Source organism: Chenopodium quinoa, unplaced genomic scaffold, assembly GCF_001683475.1.
Source record: "Chenopodium quinoa cultivar QQ74 unplaced genomic scaffold, ASM168347v1, whole genome shotgun sequence".
Classification (NCBI taxonomy): domain Eukaryota; kingdom Viridiplantae; phylum Streptophyta; class Magnoliopsida; order Caryophyllales; family Amaranthaceae; genus Chenopodium; species Chenopodium quinoa.
Window position 1 is genome coordinate 1138213 of NW_018742616.1, and position 20423 is coordinate 1158635.

Consider the following 20423-nt stretch of genomic DNA (forward strand, 5'->3'; position numbering starts at 1 on the left):
AAGGCCGTTAACTCGGAGCAGGACCTAAGTACAAATAAACAGGCGTCAGTTTCCAAACAAAAAAGAAAACAGGCGTCCAGAAATTCAAATACTCAAAAATATGCTAAGTATACCTCAGCAAGGACCCCTGCAATCCCGTCAAGGTCAAGGGTGCCGACACCCCTGACAGCCTCCCTTTCAGCTGGAGGAACTGCCCTGATCATAGACTTGGCCATCTCTACCAAGTCAGGCTCCTGGGGGCCGGCTGCATCAAGCATAAACAAACGGATTAGACTTAGTAACAAAGGGAGCAAGTCTAAAATTTACAAGGACAACTTCATACCTCTAGGCGGCCCAGTTGGAGTTTTAGAAGAAGTGGTCGGCTGTTTCTCAGCCGCCACCTGTTTCCTGGAAGAACCAGGAGAGCTCCCAACAGTCGTCTTCCGGGCCTTGGGGTCCGGCTGTTGGGAAGATGAAGCTCTTGGAGCACCCGTCTAAAAAAGAAGAAAAAGTCAGTATATGCATAAACACTCCAAAAAGAGGGTGAAAGGTTCGGAGCTCACCAAGGGTGCCCCCTTCTTGGGGGAGTCGGTTGAAGCTTGTTGCATAATAGAGGCCCACAACATGGCCGCCGCAGTCTTGGAGGCGGTGATTTTGCTCATGGCGTCAGCTGCAAAAACAAACAGCAAAGTTAATAAAAGATAAACAACAAATGTATGGAACAACAGAGTATTCGACAGGCCGACTACCTCTTGAGCACCGACTGCTGAGGCCGCAGGCGGCCAAAAAGTACTCGTCATAGAGCCACTTGAAGCTCGGGACGTAGTGCAGGGGTACTTGCTCTCGTACCCCTGAAGTAGAGTCGACCCTCGACTCTACTTTAAAGAGTCCTTTATCAAGGATCTCTTTCTTAGCCTTGGGGGGAACAGGCGGCATGCTACGGCCGCCTGCAAGAAGGGGCGGATTCCTGTTCCACCTATTGAAGCGCTTGTTCTGCTCAATGTCTGAACTCTCAATGATGAGGAAGGTGCTCCGCCAGTCCTTCCACTTGTTTGTTTTACCTCTTGTCATGAGGTAGCCCCTGTGGCTTGTCAATTGATACCAGCCGGTACCGCCTGTCTTAGGGGTCCGGCTGAGATAGTTCATATGGGCGAAAGCCTCGAAGCTCGGCTCCACCCCGTGCAGTTCGCACCCGGCCACATAGCCGAGTACGTTGACCTAGGAGTTCGGGGCTAACTGCCATAACCCCAACTAATACCCATCCAAGATCCGCTGAACAGCCGGATGTAGTGGGAAGCGCAGCCCAGCCTTGATGGCCGCCTCGTAGCAGCCAAAGCAGGCGCCATCATAACTAGTACCAGCCGGCCAGACGACTGTGTCTTCTGGATCCGGCACGAACACTAAAAAGCCGGGGCCCATTGTGTGGTTTGCGATAAAGCTCCCCACTTTTTCTTGCATGGCCGTGATCCGGCCTCGAGGTACAGTGCAGTAGTAGGGGGTATTTTGCTCTCGGTGAAAGGCGGATGGCTCCGCCCAATTGTCCCCCTTCTCAACTGCGTGAGAAAGCCTCGCCTCTTGTAGGCGACTGTTTTTCTCTTCTGTGTCCAGAGAAGCATGGCCATTAGAGCTAGACTCGGATTCGTCCTCTGACGAGTCTGAAGAGGACGACTCCTCCCCTCTCCCGGAGGGGCCCGCCTCCTCTCTTTGAAAAGGAGCAGATTTGTTAACTGTTAAATGGGAAGGGGTCACTATGACTCCCCCCACAGAATTGCCGGCATCCAGGCCGCCTTGTTTCACTTCCACATCTGGCGCCTGGTCAGATGTTTCACTAAGCGGCACCCTGTGGGAGGAGCCGTCTGAATTTGAGATCCTAACTGTCTTTTTCGTTCTGGCCATCCTGCTCTGCATAGACACAGATACAGTCGGACTTTGTAGAAAGGGCAAAGATGGGTCCGGAAAAGGGCAGGCGGCACTCCTAGTCCTAGATTCAGCCGTCCCCGGTGACCGGCTGATCACTAACCTAGGTCGTATCGTGTGCTTCCGTGGTGCCATTTCAGAAAATAAAAAGAAAATTAAGAATAAGAGAACTGATTTACCTGAACGAGTGACGGTTGATGAAGTTCTGGAAATCCGGTGCAGTCGGCTTGTCAGAACAGGCGGTAGGCAGAAAAGGTCCAAAATGTTAGAGCAAGTTCAGGGGTCCGAATGTTCTCAAAAAGTTCTCAAAGTGTGAAAATGACTCAAGACAACTCTCCCTTATATAGGCGAAGTGAGAAGGCGAAGGGTCACTTTCAGAATTCAAAATTTGGGCGGGAAAATCTCTCGTCCTTTCGCCGACTGACACCTGTAGCAGGCCGTCGCCTGTTACAGTGCGACACCTGTCACAGGTAACACGTGACCAATCACGTGCCACCTGTGAGGGGCAAATGATTAGGGGATTTTGCTCCCACCAATCGGAATGCGCCACGTGGACCAATCAGGTCCTGCCAAGTGTCCCCCAGTTGGAACAGTCAGGGCTTCCCACGTGGCACACGCTTATTCGTCCACCTTGGACCTGTTATGTCAAGACATGTGGCATACTCCATGCCTAATGGAGAAACCGGCCACCCAGGCCCAACTTCCGAGGGAAGCCCAATCGGCCCTAGGTTTACCTAAACCTAGGATGGGCACGTTTCCCAAGGTTATAAATACCTCCCTTAATCCTCATTAAGGGGGATTACACAAAAAAGAGAACAGAAACATTACGGAAAAAACACATTAATTACACACAGTAATAACCGGCTGATCTCGCTAACAAAGCAGATTACCTACATTAAACACTCTCACCTAGAGAGACCAAATCACTTTAATTTCAGCATTAATTACTCCTTAATCAGGTACTAACTTGACCGTTGGAGGCGGAGCTCACAGGAGTCTCCGTTATTTTGCAGGTACAGGCGTCCGGTTCCAGTCTCGGAATTGTAACTCTCCCGCAGGACATCAGAAAACCCCGAAACAGGTACATTTAGACATATAATATGATGAGAAATTACTTATTTTGATTGTCAATATATGAACAATTTAATGATATATGTATCCTAACACGTGTTTATGGGTTCATTTAGACATATACTAGGATGAGAAAGAGTGTTGGACTATAACTTTTAGTAGTTAAGAAATGAAGAATTAAAAAATACGGTGCTTGCCAATTTAAAGCTGTGCAAATCAAACTAATTTGATACCAAAGAAAAAAATGTGAACAAAATTAATTGGCAAGATATGACTTAGACCCTTTTACTTCACCTTACAAAAATAATATTCACTAAAAATGATTTCAGTTAAGGTTTTTTTTTTTTTTTTTTTGATGCAAATGAGGAATTTCTGTTCAGTAAAAATCAGTAACTTCAAAGAAGAAATATACTTCGTAATAAAAAATCAGTAAAGTTCAATTCAGTTCAATATAAATACTACGTACGTTTTTTTTTTCAATACTAAAATCCTAAATCAACACGTAAAATATAGATAAGGACGTGAAATGTTCATTGTGCACCAAAAGAATGCATGGTAATATGTAAAACTAAAAGTTTTAATTTTTTTTTATTTTTTTTTAATGCATGGTGTTAATTGTACTCTGTGTCCATGATCTAATTTTGGATCTAAAATTGGGTAATTATGTAACGAATAATGATCGAAGTCGCTTTACTAGTAGTCTATTAGATGGGGAAAGACCGAAAGATGAAGGTAGGACTCGTAGGACGGTAGGAGCATTTAGATTTACCGGGGGCCCAAAATTGAAATTACCTATCTTATTCTCATGGATGGCCCATACAAGGTTAGAATGTTTATTTATATGTGAAACAATTGGGTATCTAATGAATCCAATTTTAGAATTGATAGGGTCCTTTTTTGTGATCCCCCCATGTCCCATATGAATTAAAAATATTATATTGACCAATATATAAATGGAGTAATACATATAGTGCGACTGAAGATTTGGGCTCTTTTCTTTCACAATAAACTCTAAAGTACGTATTAAATAGTATTTTATCTAATGGTAAGGATTGTTATCTCGCAACTATGAGGTTATAGAATTAATCTTCATTATAGGCATTTTTGGGGTGGGGATTTCCTTACCTTTTCCCCAACTCCCAAGAGGTCTCGCGCATATATTCAGGTCGGGTTGACTTGTGAGAGACTCTGGTCCAATTTTCGATCTTTCTGTGTTCAATTATATGTCACTCTAAAAACGTATCGTATATTGAGATGCTACGTTCCTTACAAATATTCTCTCCCCTAATAATTGATTACGCATACTATCTTAATACTAGAGTCCGATTTACAAAATTAGTTAAGTGGTCAGATACTTAGATACGGATTAGAAATCGGTAGTCAAATCTGGTTGTTAGTGTAAGGACAAAAATTGAGGGATAAAAATGTGAGCTAGCATGCAAGAACTAACAATTCATATATATACGTAATATAAGCTTAATGCATGTGATATATGGGTCAACGAAGGAATTGAATTTCATATATTTGCCAAAGTAATCCAAATAGTAATAATGTCATGCAACAGCCAGTGGTTGCTTGAGAAGACTTTTACCGTCGTTTCTTCTACTTGCACAAACTACCCTAAAACCGCAACACAAGCATTCCCTTAACCATCCGTTAGGAACTTCAACTACCAAATAATATAGTTGGTCGAATTTTTTGGACCGTTTTCAAGAAATGTCTACTTCATTTTTAACTAAATGGACTAACCGATAACAAATTTGATCAAATCTATCACTTCATTTGTATAATCTATTGTTTTAATATTAAAGAGTTAGTTATATATTGCTTATTATAAGTTATGACTAACGAGGAGTTAGTAGTGAAGATCTAAATATATGTATGTGTAAAAGTAGTTCACCCACTCACAATAAACTAAATCCACAATACATGTAAAAATGAAATATCCTTCTTGCATATATATTTGTTTGCTCAAACTTGTGCACTTTACTCATTAGCCTCTTACAAAAATTGCTACCATGCTTTCATTTCTTATCAATTCTTTGCCTCTCTTGCTCTTGTTATTTCTTTTCATAGTTCCATCTTCATGTCATAATACCGTAAACTCCATGATTAAATCACCTTCTAATAAAGTCCACCACAAACAACATCAGCCTCATGCATGGCATAAATTCCGAAAACTTGCTAATGCTAGGAAAGGTAGTCGAGTTGAAGACATCGCGGAGCTCAAGAGTTACTTTCAACGTTTTGGTTACTACGACCATCCTATAACTTCCAAGGTTGATTTTTCCAACGAATTTGACGACCACTTGGCAAATGTTGTAACTCGTTACCAAGAAAATTATGGCTTACCTGTTACTGGCACTCTTAATCCTGATACGCTTTCTATGATCATGTCTCCTAGGTGTGGCATTCCGGACCACCCTAATGGTATCAAGAGGTCATCACCTTCGTTGCATGAGACTCGACACTACCTATATTTTCCGGGGAGACCAAGGTGGAATCGCGATATACCAATGACGCTTACATATGCATATTCCCTAGATGACTTGATCACTTACTTGAGTTTGCATGACATAAAAGGTGCATTTGAGCGCGCTTTTTCAAGATGGGCGTCAGTTATTCCTGTAAAATTTGTTGAGACTCAAGATCTTGGCGTAGCAGACATTAAAATAGGGTTTTACAAAGGTGATCATGGCGATGGAGAGCCATTCGACGGGGTCCTAGGGGTGTTAGCCCATGCCTTCTCACCCGAAAATGGTAGGTTTCATCTTGACGCGGCTGAAAAATGGACAATCGATTTTGATAGAGAAGATTCGGATGTGGCGGTGGATTTGGAGTCCGTGGCATTGCACGAAATCGGGCATTTGCTAGGGTTGGCACATAGTAACGTCAAGGAATCAGTCATGTATCCAAGTCTTAAGCCTAGAGAAAAGAAACTTAAATTGAGGTTTGATGATATTGAGGGAGTGCAATATCTTTATGGTTCCAACCCCAACTTTACTATAGGATCTTTGTTAGAATCTGAGACTTCTTCATCTCAATCCTTAAATTGGAGGGAAGGATTGCAAATACTAACCACCTTATTGGTAATTTCAATTATACATTTTTATCAATGAACCTTTTTTTTTTTTTTTTTTTTTTATTATTATTATTTGCTGAATGAAGTTATTTTTTGGCAAATTGATTATCATATGTATACATGTCATGTAGATTGAATTGAGTGATTTTTTTTCATTCTAGCTGTACCTTGTATATGTATTTAGTATGATGTAACATTTGGTTTTAGGCAAAGTTTTGTATGACAACAACCTTACATCTAGTATTAGCCCAAGGCATGTAATGTTTAGGAATTCAAAATCATATTTCTTATAATTATATATACTTTTAAATTGTTAATATTTACTTCAGAGTGTAAGGATAACTTAATATTTTCCGTCAGTTTAAAAGAACTATTGATTTTAGAAATATAATTTTAGTGTCGTTATTATTTAAAAATGTTATACACTGGGGTAATTCAATAAATTCATAAAATGTTGACATAATATTCTTGACTTGTTGTAATTTATGTGTGACAAAAATTAGGTGCAACGGAATTGGTTGAATAGGATTAGCTTCAAAATTACTCAAAATACACCAAATGGTGCTCAAACCATAAAGTTAATGTGTTACGCGGCCCATCAACCAACCGCAATTCTGCAAGATTGTGCTTTAGTCATATACTCTTATGAAAATAATGATTTTTATTCTAGAAAATGTCATTAATTTTTTAACACATTTTTTGTCAACGATAATCTCTTGTTCATATTATATTTTTTCTAAAATTAGACTTAAGTGGAACTCAATTAACTTATTTGTAGGTTACCTTTATCATTCATGTGGTTCATTTGATTTACAATTTCAATTATGAATCTTTTATAAATGCATAGATAAAGGTTTTTCCTCCATTTCGATTTCAAATAGGTGATTATTTCCAATTTTTAATTTATCCTTTTGTGTGTCTATAATTTTCTTAATAAGAATGTGGTTCCTTTAGTCTAATCGTCCATCAATAATGTGTACTGTGATCCTACAATTTTACCTTTTTATCAACTCCACTTAAACATATACCTCGTATTAAAAATGCGTAAAACATATTTGGAGCTAGGGGTGAGCAAAAAATCAGGGTACTCTGAACCGGAACTACAACCTCTTATACAGGTTTCGGGTAGCAAAGTGGAGAACCTGTTGCAACAGGTTCCGGTTCAGGTTCTCAATTTTTTAGAACCGGAACCTGTAGGATACCCTGGCTTGTAACATGATAAAAGTATCACTTAAGTTCAAATTATAATTATACACCAATTCTAACCTTTTTTTTTTAATAATAAATATCAAAATTACAATTATAAATATATGTATATATTAAAGTTGCTCAACAATTACTATTAGTTTGTTTTATTTGCGAGTTATAAATATTATAAATTAGTGACCATCTAAATTTTCGTAAAAAATTCTGCAAAAAATTATTAAGTATATTACAAGACAGAGTACTCTAAATCGGAACCAGAACCTGTAGGTTCCGATTTCGGTTCCCAATTTCCGGGAACCTGTTGAGCAGGTTCCAATTACGTTCCCAATTTGAAGAACCTGTTGCAACAGATTCCGATTCCGATTCCAATTCCGGTTCTAGAAATTTTAACAGGGTACCCTATTATACTCACCCCTAATTGGAGCACACAGTTAGAAACAAATGAAACTCTAATTACTAGTAATACACTAGAAAATGTACTAGAGAACGTGAAAAGCCCAAGTTGTCCTAATCAATTACTGAGTAATTTGTAAGATACTTTATCATAATCTTATTGATATTATCGCCCCTTGTTTGACAAATAGGTTTTTCTTGGCATTTTCATTGGAGTTTTTGGTTTTAGTGGGATCAAACAATCAATATGAGTTTGGTAATTGACCTTTTTTTTTTTTTTTTTTTTTTTTTTTTTTTTTTTTTTTTTTTTTTTTTTTTTTATAAATTGGCTAAAAGCCCAACATTTTTGCCAAAAGCCAAAATCTTGTAAGACTAGGTTTACAGTGGTTGTTGGCATTTCATTTTATTAATTAGCTTTCTATCCTCTATTACAAAAATAATATGGAGTAAAACATATTAATATTGTTAAAGGTTATTTTGTATTGATGAAACAACCGATTACCAGCTTCATCAAACATATACTTTATACTACGTACTTCTTATTATTAAGCGCCAACAATCAAACAAATGACATAAAATACTAACACAAACTATTGGTCAAGCTAGTTAAGGGAAGTAACCAACAGTCTGTCGTTAATTGTCAAATATTAAAATAAATAAATAAAATATAAAAAAAAAATAGAAAAAGAAAATTTACTATATTTCAAGTGGCAATGGAGTAGAAAAGCACTATTTATTTCCTAATCCCCCTCTCTAAATTGCAATAAAAATTTAAAAAAGGGGCATCACGCAATCCCTAGGTAATCTCGCACACCGGCCTCCAAGCACTACATCGATTGGTGAATTTTGCCGACCGTCACCGACTCCATTCCCTTCACTCCCATACTCCTACTCCATTTCAACTTACACCAACCATATATTTCTATTATTTAATTACTTTATTTGTAGAATCAATACTTAAAATTTTGGGAAATTTAAATGTTCATCATGCATGCATATGTTACTTATTACAACAAATTATGACTACGTACAACTTATGTAGGTACATAAACGAGGGACGATAGATGTGTATCAGTGTATGTACATTATGTCATTATCATATCTAGCTTTGCACAAAAAAAACAAAAAAAAAAAACATTATCATATCTAGCTCTTACTCGATCCCACTGAACTTTTAAATTAAATTGAGGATCATGGATACTCTCATCATAAAGCTAAGCTTAATTGATTAGTTATTGACTAACATAATCACGATTGTAGACTGGAAAAGGCATGATTGACGCATAAAAATGACCAAATTAGGGGAGCTAAAGTCATTAATTAGTCACAGTTAAGCCTGTGCGTGGAAAACCCTTGATGCATGCAAATGCAATGCTTGCTTAATTGGAGACAAGAGGAAAAGTAGTGGGAAAACTATACTACCTTCGTTCCTAAAATATGGTTATATTTGCTAGTAATTTTGTTTTACATATTTTCCTTCTTACACACCTCCTTCCAAATGTATCTATTCTCATTTAACAAATTTTTTTCCAACTCCCAAAGTAACTATTCCTAATAATTTACAAAATATTTACCTATTCCCAACGTAAACATTTTAATGTCTTAATACTTGATATATGTGGCATCTAATCATTGCTTCAATCTCCACAATCTTATTTTACATAATTAACCCGTAGAATCACCAAACGTAACAATCTTTAGAGTAGTAAATCGTAATGGCATATACAATGATAAACTTAAACGAGGCTAGCTAGCTTGATTAGTTGGTTGGTGATCCACCATTTAATCTTTAAATTAGGTTACAAGGTTGAATTTCTTATAAGCGTCTGACTCGAAAATGCTGGGCTAAAAAACTTGTGAGGATTAATGTCTGATCAAGATTAATTTTTCATGCAAATGCAATGCTTAGTTAATCGGAGACAAGAGGAATGGTGTGAAGAGCTATCAAGTAATGAAATAATGTGACCCCTACCCCAATAATCTAGAGAGAAAAGCTTACAAGTGAGTTTGCTTGAAGTTGAAACTTACAAGTATAATCATGTGAAATAACAAATTGATAAGGTGAGACATAGACAATGACACGAGATAGGAACGGAAGAAACAATACGAGGTTGATAATCCTATTGAGATCGAGATGCACATGAACCAACTTTAATTATTTTCAAAAGTGGGGCCATGCATTTAGTTTGTGGAAATACTAATTCGGAATGAATTCAATGGCAATGGTTTGGTTTTCCTACATTCACGTCATAATTTTAGCTTAGGGTCCTTCTCCATTATATTGCTTAATTATCACACAAAAAGAAAGAATTGGAACAAAGTTTTGTGTTCTATATATGATCAACTTGGGATTTCTGTTGGGAATTTTTGAGAAGATTATTATATGTTTGGCATTATTCAATGTTAATATTAGCTATTTTTGCGATTAATTGTTTGGTATATATGGATATATTAGGTGCGTGTGTATGGATGTTGAAGTATATGTTGTTCGAGTACCAAACATGTATAAATTGAAGATGTACCTATTGTACATTGGTTATAATTTCATTTTCAATGGGGGGAGAATTGAATCTACAGTTTTTACAAAATAAAAAATACTATGAAGCCCTCTTTCTCATGAATAATGATTTGTGCATTGGTTATCACTTTCATACTCTATATTTTTTTGACGAGACTTTCATACTGTACACTATTTTCCTATAGTGAGTCAAACTCCCTATACTTAGAAAATGTTCTTGACTTCTATTTAACCAAGAATGTTTGGCACCTCCAAGGATGTATGTTACACTACTAGAATTAGGCAGTTTTTCGACGGAAACATTCCGACGGACTTAAATTTTCGTCGGAAAATTTGAATTTTCCGAGGAATTTAAAATCGTCGCAAAATTTCGTAGGAAAACAGATTTTTCGACGGAATTTTCGTCGTAAATATTCCGATGGATTTAATTTCCTCGGAAAATAATTCCTCCGACGGAATATTCCCTCGGAAAGTTTATTCCGACGGAATATTCCGTCGGAAGGATTATTTTCCGAGGAAAATTATTTCCATCGGAAATTATAAAATAAAAACAGGAATTAATTTATGTGGGAAATTAATTCTTCCGACGGAAACAATAAAACAACAAAAGCGACGTTCTGATTTTTTTCACGAAAAAGAATCAAAAACAGAAACAGAAAGAGAAAAAGGAAGAGAGAGAGAGAGAGAGAAAGAGGAAGCGGCGACCACCGTCGATCCGCCGCAACTACGGGGTTGTAATTCTGCAAAAAGCCGATTGGTAAATGTAGTTAATTTTTTTTTTAATTAAATTTTTTTGGGAAACCCTAACCATCACCACCATGTCAACAGCCACCACCGATCTTTCACCACAACCACCGGCCGTTGACCATCGTCCCCTTGTGACTCCAAGGCCGCCGCTCGGTAAGTAGCTTTGCCTCCCCGTTTTTTTTTTGGTTAAAAACTGACCTCAAGCCTGCGACCAGAACCACCACCAGCCTCCCGCCATTCTGCAGCCCCGGTAAGTATTGCCCCTTTTTCTTTTTCTTTTTTTAAAATAAAAACTGACAACATAAACCCTAATTAAGTTTTTAATCTTAATTATTTGTAGGATTTGTAGATTTACTTGGTTTGATTGTGAATAACAAGTGCAGATCTACAGGTTAGCCCAATATAACCCCTAAAATTCTTAGTTTAGTTTATGTTTCGGGATTTTCTGATGTCCTGCGGGAGAGTTACAATTCCGAGACTGGAACCGGACGCCTGTACCTGCAAAATAACGGAGACTCCTGTGAGCTCCGCCTCCAACGGTCAAGTTAGTACCTGATTAAGGAGTAATTAATGCGGAAATTAAAGTGATTAGGTCTCTCTAGGTGAGAGTGATTAACGCAGGTAATCTGCTTTGTTAGCGAGATTAGCCGGTTATTACTGTGTGTAATTAATGTGTTTTTCCGTAATGTTTCTGTTCTTTTTTCGTATCTCCCTTAATGAGGATTAAGGGAGGTATTTATAACCTTAGAAAACGTGCCCATCCTAGGTTTAGGTTAACCTAGGGCCGATTGGGCTTCCCTCGGAAGTTGGGCTTGGGTGGCCGGTTTCTCCATTAGGCATGGAGTATGCCTCATGTCGTGACATAACAGGTCCAAGGTGGACGAATAAGCGCGTGCCACGTGGGAAGCCCTGGCTGTTCCAACTGGGGGACACTTGGCAGGACCTGATTGGTCCACGTGGCGCATTCCGATTGGTGGAGCAAAATCCCCTAATCAGTTTATACTTGGCATGTTAGTGACTAATTTTATTTAGATATATGTTAGTTTGTTATTGTTTTTAGTGTAGTGTATACAAGTTGTTGTATTTATGCTTAAATATGTTGAAATATTTGAAATGAATGTGTTGTATTATGATATGTTAGTTTAGTTTAGTTTAGTTTTTAATTGTTGTATTATGATATGTTAGTTTAATTTGGTTTAGTTTAATATAATAATGTATGTTAGTTTAGTTTAGTTTAATGTAGTGTACATTAGTTTATTTAATTTAATATTTTTGTTTGATATGGTTTAATATAATATTTACTAATTGTTTAATATATTTGTTTAGTTTAGTTTAATTATGATATATTTTTTTAGTATAATTCATGTGTCCTTTATTTTATATATTTTGTAAATGAATCATTTGCATAATCATATGCCTAGATACCCGTTGAAGGCATACACATTAGGAGTATGTCTTGAATAGTCCCCGGTTGGGACTATCCTTGTACGCTTATTCTCACTTAGGTGGTGAATGTGTGCCTTGTTATTGATTCTAGGGAATATCCTGCCTTCTCATTTCTCTACAATGTTCTCTGGGTACATATGTAGGTGTGTTTAATCGCCTACATCGTGTACTTGGAGAACTGTAGGAAAATGCTGGCGGATTTTCCATAGAATTGAAAACCTGGCTTACATTCACTAGTGAGATTATACGTAGAAGGATGGGTTAGGTTGGAGTGATAAGGACCCTTTGGAGCATTTCAAATCTCATTTGCATTTCCATAACACTGTGATGGATAATCAATAGGAAATACGCTTTGTGACTAATGTGATTATACATATGCGTGAGTTGTGTAGAAGTTGTGATCATGAAACGAATAGAACGTAGTTGGATGTATGAAAGGAAGGTTGGGGAAAGTATCAATTTAGAGTTCATGAAAGGGGTTGATGAATTCATTGAGTACGTCAAAGATCATCCCGAGAGTAGTAACCCGAATGAAGTTAGGTGTCCATGTTTTAAATGTAAGAACAAATGGCTTTGGGATGCGAAAACGGTTAAAATTCACCTGTATCGCAAGGTTTTTTTTACCTAATTACTATGAGTGGATGTGTCACGGAAAGGATTTTCGGGAGTTCCTGAACAACGCTCCAATGATTATCGTGAAATGGTTTTCGATGCTTTTGGTCATACTGAAGATCAAGGGCATTCCGAGCAGGCTAGTGCACTACTAGAAACAGGCCGATTTCCGACAGACTGTTTCCGACGGACACTTAATTTCGTCGAAAAAGTTTGAAGTTCCGATGGATTTTTATTCCGTCGAAAATTTCCGACGGAATTAAAATCTGTTGGAATATAAGGGTTTCCGACGGAATATTCCGTCGGAAAATTACTTTTCCGGCGGAATTATAATCCGTCGGAAATTTCCGACGGAATATTCCCTCGGAAAATTACATTTACGACGGAATTAAAATCCGCCGGAAGTTTCCGACGAAATATTCTGTCGGAATAATAATATTTCCGACGGAATTAAAATCCGTTGGAAAGAAGGTAATTATTTAAAAAAAAAAAAAAAAAAAAAAAAAAAAAAAAAAAAAACCTTAAAACCCTTAGCAACCGCCCCCCTCCCCCTTATTTCATCCATTTCTCTTTCTCTCTCCTCCTCCTCCTCTGTCATTTCATCTTCTTTCTATTATCTCTCGTTCTCCTTCTCCCTCATCTTCTTCTCCCTCATCTTCTCCTCTCTCGTTCTCCTTCTCTCTCATCTTCTTCTCCCTCATCTTCTCCTCCCCTCTGTCGTTCTTCTTCTCTTCTCCCCTTTCATTTTCATAGCCACCAACACCATCAACGAACACCCTCAACGCAACACCATCAACAAACACCGTCAACGAACAGCAACAGCAACGCCACCAACACCAAGTCACCAACAACGGTCAACAACGGTTTTTTATATATCTTAGATTGTAGATTTAGCCTTTTTTTCCTTTTAAATTCCGATTTTAGTTAATTATTGATGTCATTGTAATGTTAATGTATAATTTTTGTTAAATTTATGTATATTTATATATTTCTTTGAATTGATTTGGGTAATTTTTGTTGATTTTTTATGATAATTTTCGGTTTTTTTTTTTGGAATTGATTTGTGCTGTTTTGGTTTGGTGTGGGTGGGGTTTTGGTTGGGGGTTATGGTTTGGTGTGGGTGGGGTATGTGTTGGGGTGGTTTCGGTTTTGTTTGGGTGGGGTGTTGGTGACAAAGGTTGGGATTTGGTGGGGTACGGTGGTGGGATGTGGGTTTGGGTGTGGGTTGGTGGTGGTGTGTGGGTGGTTTCGGTGGTGTTGCGTGGTTGGTGAATATGGGTTAGGCTTCGGTGGTGTGGGTGGTGGGTAAGGGTTAAGGAGGAGGGTTAGGTTTTGGTGGTGGTGGCTAAGGGTAATGGTGGATGAGTAAGGGTAAGGGTTAGGTGTGGCGGTGGGTGGATGAGTAAGGGTAAGGGGTAGGTGTGGCGGTGGGTGGATGAGGGTGGTTGGGGCTGGTAGGGGTGGTGCGTGGTTTTTTTTTTTTTTGGAGTTTCCGACGGAATTTCCGTCGGAATTTTCCGGCGGATTTGAATTCCGTCGGAAATTTCCTACGGACTTTCCGGTACCTGAAAACATCTTCCGGCAAATTATTTCCGTCGGAAAAAACTGTTCCAATGGAAATTACGACGGAATTGGCTGTTTTTCCTACAAAGGGTGTTCCGACGGAAATTCCGTCGGAACAGTGTGTTCCGATGAAATTTAGGGTGTTTCCGACGGAATTTTGCCGTCGGAAATGACCTGTTTTCTAGTAGTGGTGTTTCATCAGAGGAGGAGCCTAATGCACAGGCTAAGCATTTTTTAGATTTGTTGAAGGCTTTTGAAAGACCATTATACGAAGGGAGTTCATTGTCTGTGTTAGAGATGGCTTATAGAATCACTAGTCTAAAGTGCGAGTATAATTTGCCCCACAAATGTGTTGATGGGTTTGCTTCTTTGCTTAGTGAAGCGATTCTTAACAACAACCATATGGACGACACATTCTACGAGGTGAAGAAGATTGTGAAGGGGTTGGAACTGCCTCATGAAAGGATTCATGCATGCCCGAATGGATGTATGTTTTTTAGAAGGATGATGCTCAGCTGTCTACATGTAGGGTGTGTGGCAGCGACCGATACAAGCAGACTAGTAAAGGTAGCCTAGTGCCTTTGAATGTTCTGTTTTATTTCCCGATCACACCCAGGTTGCAAAGGCTCTTTGCAACCAAGAACATTTCGGAGGAAATGACTTGGCATTCGAAAAATCCTCAAGTTCAAGGCACAATGACACACCCTAGTGATAGTGAAGCCTGGAAACACCTCGATAGTTGCTTTCCAGAGTTTGCCTTTGAGCCTCGTAATGTTCAACTTGGCTTGTGTACAGATGGTTTTGCTCCTCATGGTAAGTTTGGGGGAAAATATTCTTGTTAGCCTGTCATTTTGACCCCTTATAACCTGCCTCCCTCGATGTGTATCAAGAGACAATTCATGTTCCTTTCGTTGCTCGTTCCTGGTCCTAAAAACCCTAAGGGCAACTTGGATGTGTACATGCAACCGTTGATAGAGGAGTTAAAATAGTTATAGGAAGTTGGCGCGAATACCTACGACATTTCGATGAAACAAAATTTCAATCTTCGAGCAACCATCCTATGGACTGTTAGTGACTTCCCGGCTTATGGTATGTTGTCCGGTTGGGCCACATCTGGTAAGAAGGCTTATCCATATTGCATGGAGAAAAGCAAAGCATTTTGGCTTGAACATGGTGAAAAGTTTCTTGGTTCGATTGCCACCGCCAATTCCTTTCAACGAATCACCCTTTTCGGAATAGTAGAACTGCATTCTGCAAAAACAAAGTCAAAAAAGGTGCAACTCCACATATTATGTCAGGAGAGGAACTGTGGGAATGTGTGAAAGACCTTTCGAAGGCTACTGATGGGCCCGAGGCACTTAAACGCCTCAAAAAAGCAAAAGGGGTGGTTCAAGCAAAGCACACTGTGGGAGCTTCCATATTGGAAGCATCTGCTCATTCGTCACAGCTTAGATGCCATGCACATTGAAAAGAACTTCTTTGATCAGTTTATTCACACTATAATGGATGTGAAGAAGCATATGTGTGACACGTCATCAGCTCGAAATGACATTGCCAAATATTGTAAATTTCCGCAGCTTCATCTTCAGGAGGATGACAGAGGAAAAAAGTTCATGCCAAAGACTCCATTCGCTCTTGACAAGGCTCAGAGAAATTTTTTGTGTGAATGGGTTAAACAGCTGCGGTTTCCTGGTGGTTACGCCTCCAATTTGAGTAGATGCGTAGATTTGCAAGCATGTAAGCTACACGAAATGAAAAGCCATGACTGTCACGTGTTCATGGAGAGGTTGTTTCTCCACTGCTTTGCGGGAACTGCTCCCTTGTCATGTTTCGAATGCAATTACAGAGATCAGCCAATTCTTTCGCGATTTGTGTTGCTATACAACATCAGTTAGTGACATGGAGCGATTGGAGAAAAACATAGTTGAGATCCTTTGCAAGCTTGAGAAGGTCTTCCCTCCTGCATTCTTCAACTCCATGGAGCATTTACCTTTTCATTTGCCATATGAGGGGAAGTTATGTGGTCCTGTACAATATAGATGGATGTATCCATTCTAAAGGTAAATCAAAGACCCATGCACATCCTATTTTTTACATCCCAACCCACACTGTCATGACTTGTTCATACATTTATAAAACTGTAATTGCAGGTTCCTCAATAATTTGAAACAGAAAAATTGGGAACAAGGCTCGAGTTGAAGGATCCATTTGCAATGCTTATCTCACTGAAGATATTGCAAACTTCTGCTCTAATTACTTTCAGGCAACAGTTGACACTAAAACACGAGATCTCGGTCAAAATGTGAATGTCGACGTGGACTCCACAGTGGACGACGCTGAAATTCCAAAGTTGTTCACAGTGGATAGCAGTCGTGTGTCAAATGAGGGTAAAACTCGGTTTTTAGATGAAAAAGAACTCGAGTGTGCTCATTTGTTCGTGTTACGAAACACCGACATCCTTGGTGAATACGAAAGGTATAATATGTTTAGAATGAAGTGTATTTAAAGTTATGAACTACTATAATGGTTACATTGTTAATTTACATTGTGTCTTTGGCCTCGTAGGAAGTTTGAGGACTACATTCTTAGTACTCGACCTTATCTGCACAGAGCAGAAGTCATGGAGAAATGCGAAGCTGAATTCTCTGATTGGTTTCATCACAAGGTGATATAAACAGTTTAACTGTGACATAATTATGATTTTCTATTCCTTGTAATTCAATTTATTCAATTAGGAAAAAGTGACGTTTATATTCAAAACGTTGTTAGGTGGTTGAAAAGAAACCAAATTCGGATGTCCTGCGAGCATTGTGCATGCGTCCTTTTTCAAGCGTGTTCGAACTTGGAGGCAGAATTTTGTCGGTGGATTTAATTTACATACACATGCCCATGGCAAGCACAAATCTACGATGAATTATGGTGTGTGTGTGTATCAAGTGAGGATAGTGGAGAGTACTTTGGCATTTTATACTACATTATTGAACTTGTCTACACTGGTCCCGAAAAGGAGTACAAGACTATTTTGTTTAACTGTAGCTGGATGGATTGTGGAAGGGGAATGAACATACATGAACAATACAAGCTTGTCGAAGCTAATCATACTAAGAAATACCCCAAGTACGATCCCTTTGTATTATCTTACCAAGTGACTCAAGTATACTATGCATCATACCCTAGCCTGAAATGGGATCGAGTTCAATGGTGGGCTGTTTTTAAAACATAGGCAAGGTCAGTGGTTGATGCTCCGGTGGACTTAGAGTTTTTGCAGGCACCATCCCCACAAGTACATCCAACGCTTTGCCCACCGAATGACATTCCAAACTACGTCCTAGATGATGATGATGAAGATGATGACGATGGCTTTGTTATCTCAAGCGAGGAAGATGATGGATCTAGCATCGACTCTAGTGATAGTGACGAGGATGATGACATCGATGTATTATTAGATGACAGTAGTGATGATTCCAGTAGTGATAGTAGTGATGACAGTAATGAATAGGAGAATATGTTAATCTTCGTTGGTGAATTTGTTTGGTATTATAAAATCAAAATATGACTTGGTCTTTTGAATAAATCATTACGTTTGCGCTGAAATTTTATTACATTGCACTACACTTGTAATTTATAATATCATGTCATGTTACTAAAAACTATTTTAGGTGATCATGGTGGGCGCTAACAATGGGGAATCGTCGAAGAAATCGAGGGCGAAAGGTAAAGGTGCAATTGTGATCGACTCCTCCGACGAGGAAATGGCGGACGCGGATGCACATGATTTAGGTGACACCGAGGAGACCGCTTTTAGCCAACGAGAAGATGAGACACGGCAGGATTTGGAGTTGCCGGTGTTAGACCCTACTATGCTCTAGTATGTACGTACATTTAATGAATTGGACTTATATTCTTAATTTCGTAAAAGTCACCTATTTATTACTTCTAACAAGTTTTATATTACTTTTTGTTGATGATCATCTAACATTGTGGTTTCTCGTTTAATGTAGGTTTGATGATAACAAGGTGAGGAGTACGGTCTACGGGACGCTAACTGGGTACTATCGAGCTCCTTGGAGGAATTATGGAGAGGTTGATCAAGGAACGAAACAACACTGGTGGAACTTATTCTGCGTATACTATTTTTAACTTAGTTAATACATGTTTTATGAAGTGTATGAGATGGAGTTGAGTTTATAACTAATAAAGTTTATCATTCGTAGAAACAATTCACATGGGCACCTCCATTGAACGAGCTTGTGAAGGTCAATTTTGAAAAGAAGCTTGCAGCTCACCTACGTGACATGTTCTACACAGTCACACACAAGATGAATGGCGCGAAACTAGGCTGGCTCATTGAGGAAGTTCACAAGAAGATGATGACATTGTTGCCTCGGATCTGACGTATAAGAAGAGGTCGGCCCAGAATAGGAAGAACAGAAGGGTGGTTCGATGGAAAATGTGGTCGAACCAACCCACTATCAAGGTTCTATGTCAACTGTCCAACATGTAAAAAGGATGGTAAGTTTGTTTAATAGGCAAGTAAAATAGAAAGCATTTGTTTATTTCAAGCTAATGGAGGTGTGACACTTATAACGATAATTTTCTGCATGTACAATCAAAGGCAGCGAAGAATAAAGGTCAGCTACCCACAGCTCCTGAGCTTTTTCTGAAGACGCACTTCAAGGATGTGCCTGGGAAAGGCACAGTGCCAGTCAACACCAAAGCTAAGCAAATTGCGGTAACTACTTCAATATAACATAGATGAATTTGGTTTAAAATGGTCCCTAGAACTTAGTTACTTGGTTTTTTTTTTGGATTTCAAGTCATAGATACCTAAAACCACCTATAATTGACATGTTTTGAGAAATAAAGAGTTCATTTGCTAAGAAATGAAGAAAATGGGCAAAGTAGAAGTCATCTAGGCCATATATGGATGAATTTGGTTGAAATTGAATCCTAGAACTTAGGTACTTGGGATATTTTTGTGATTTCAAGTCATAGATACCTAGAACATGTTTTGAGAAAGAAATAGTTCATTTGCTAAGAAATGAAGAAAATGGGCAAAGTAGAAGTCACCTAGGCCGTATTTGATTCAATTTTGATGAAAATGGTTCCTAGAACTTAGTTACTTGGTTTTGTTTTTGTGTTTTCAAGTCATGGATACCTTAAACTACCTATAATTGACAGAAAGAGTTCATTTGTTAAGAAATGAAGAAAATGGGCAAAGTAGAAGTCATTTAGGCCGTGTATGGATGAATTTGGTTGAAAACGGTTCCTAAAACTTAGGGAGTTGGTTTTTTTTTGTGATTTCATGTCATGGAGGCCTAAAACCACCTATAATTGACATGTTATGAGAAAGAAAGAGTTCATTTGGTAAGAAATGTAGAAAATGGGCAAAGTAGAAGTCATTTAGCCTTACTTTGTTCTATTTTGTTCATAAAGCTTATTTTAACTTAGATTTGTGTTCTTTTTCATATGTATATCATGTAGGACGCCTACCAGAAGAAATTTATAGAAGCAAGCTCTCGAGGGATTCGAAAGAGTCTAAATGAGTTGTACTGGGAAACTGTGGGTGGCCGCAACAAGAAAGGTCGTGTGAAGAGACTTGGCCAAAGTGCAGAGCTGTACTATGGCAACAGGTTGGGTCGAGTTTCCTCGTCTTCACAGCAGTATACACCTTCCATTGTTTCCCAGATGCAGGATCAGGTGGAGCAGAGGGTGCAGGAAATCCGGAGTCAACTGGAAGACGAGATGGAAGCTCGATTTGAAGCCCGAATGGCCGCAATAGAGAGGACAAACCAGGAGAGGTGGGATGAGATGATGCGTCGATTCCCCGGCAACAGCACATGTTCTACCATTCAGCCTCATCCTCGAGACCCCAAGGATGACGACCCG

The 20423-nt window shown here is 38.8% G+C and overlaps 1 protein-coding gene across 1 annotated transcript; it reads left to right on the forward strand.

Annotated features, from left to right (window-relative positions):
- The first annotated feature begins 4770 nt into the window (after positions 1-4770).
- On the forward strand, positions 4771-6388 carry LOC110721502 (metalloendoproteinase 4-MMP-like). The gene has a single exon (XM_021900665.1). The coding sequence runs from the start codon at positions 4986-4988 to the stop codon at positions 6084-6086; it is 1101 nt and encodes a 366-aa protein (XP_021756357.1). The 5' UTR covers positions 4771-4985; the 3' UTR covers positions 6087-6388.
- The last annotated feature ends 14035 nt before the right edge of the window (positions 6389-20423 follow it).

Excerpts from the sequence above, each read along its gene's own strand:
- LOC110721502 (XM_021900665.1), top strand. The coding sequence starts at position 4,986 with ATGCTTTCATTTCTTATCAATTCTTTGCCTCTCTTGCTCTTGTTATTT.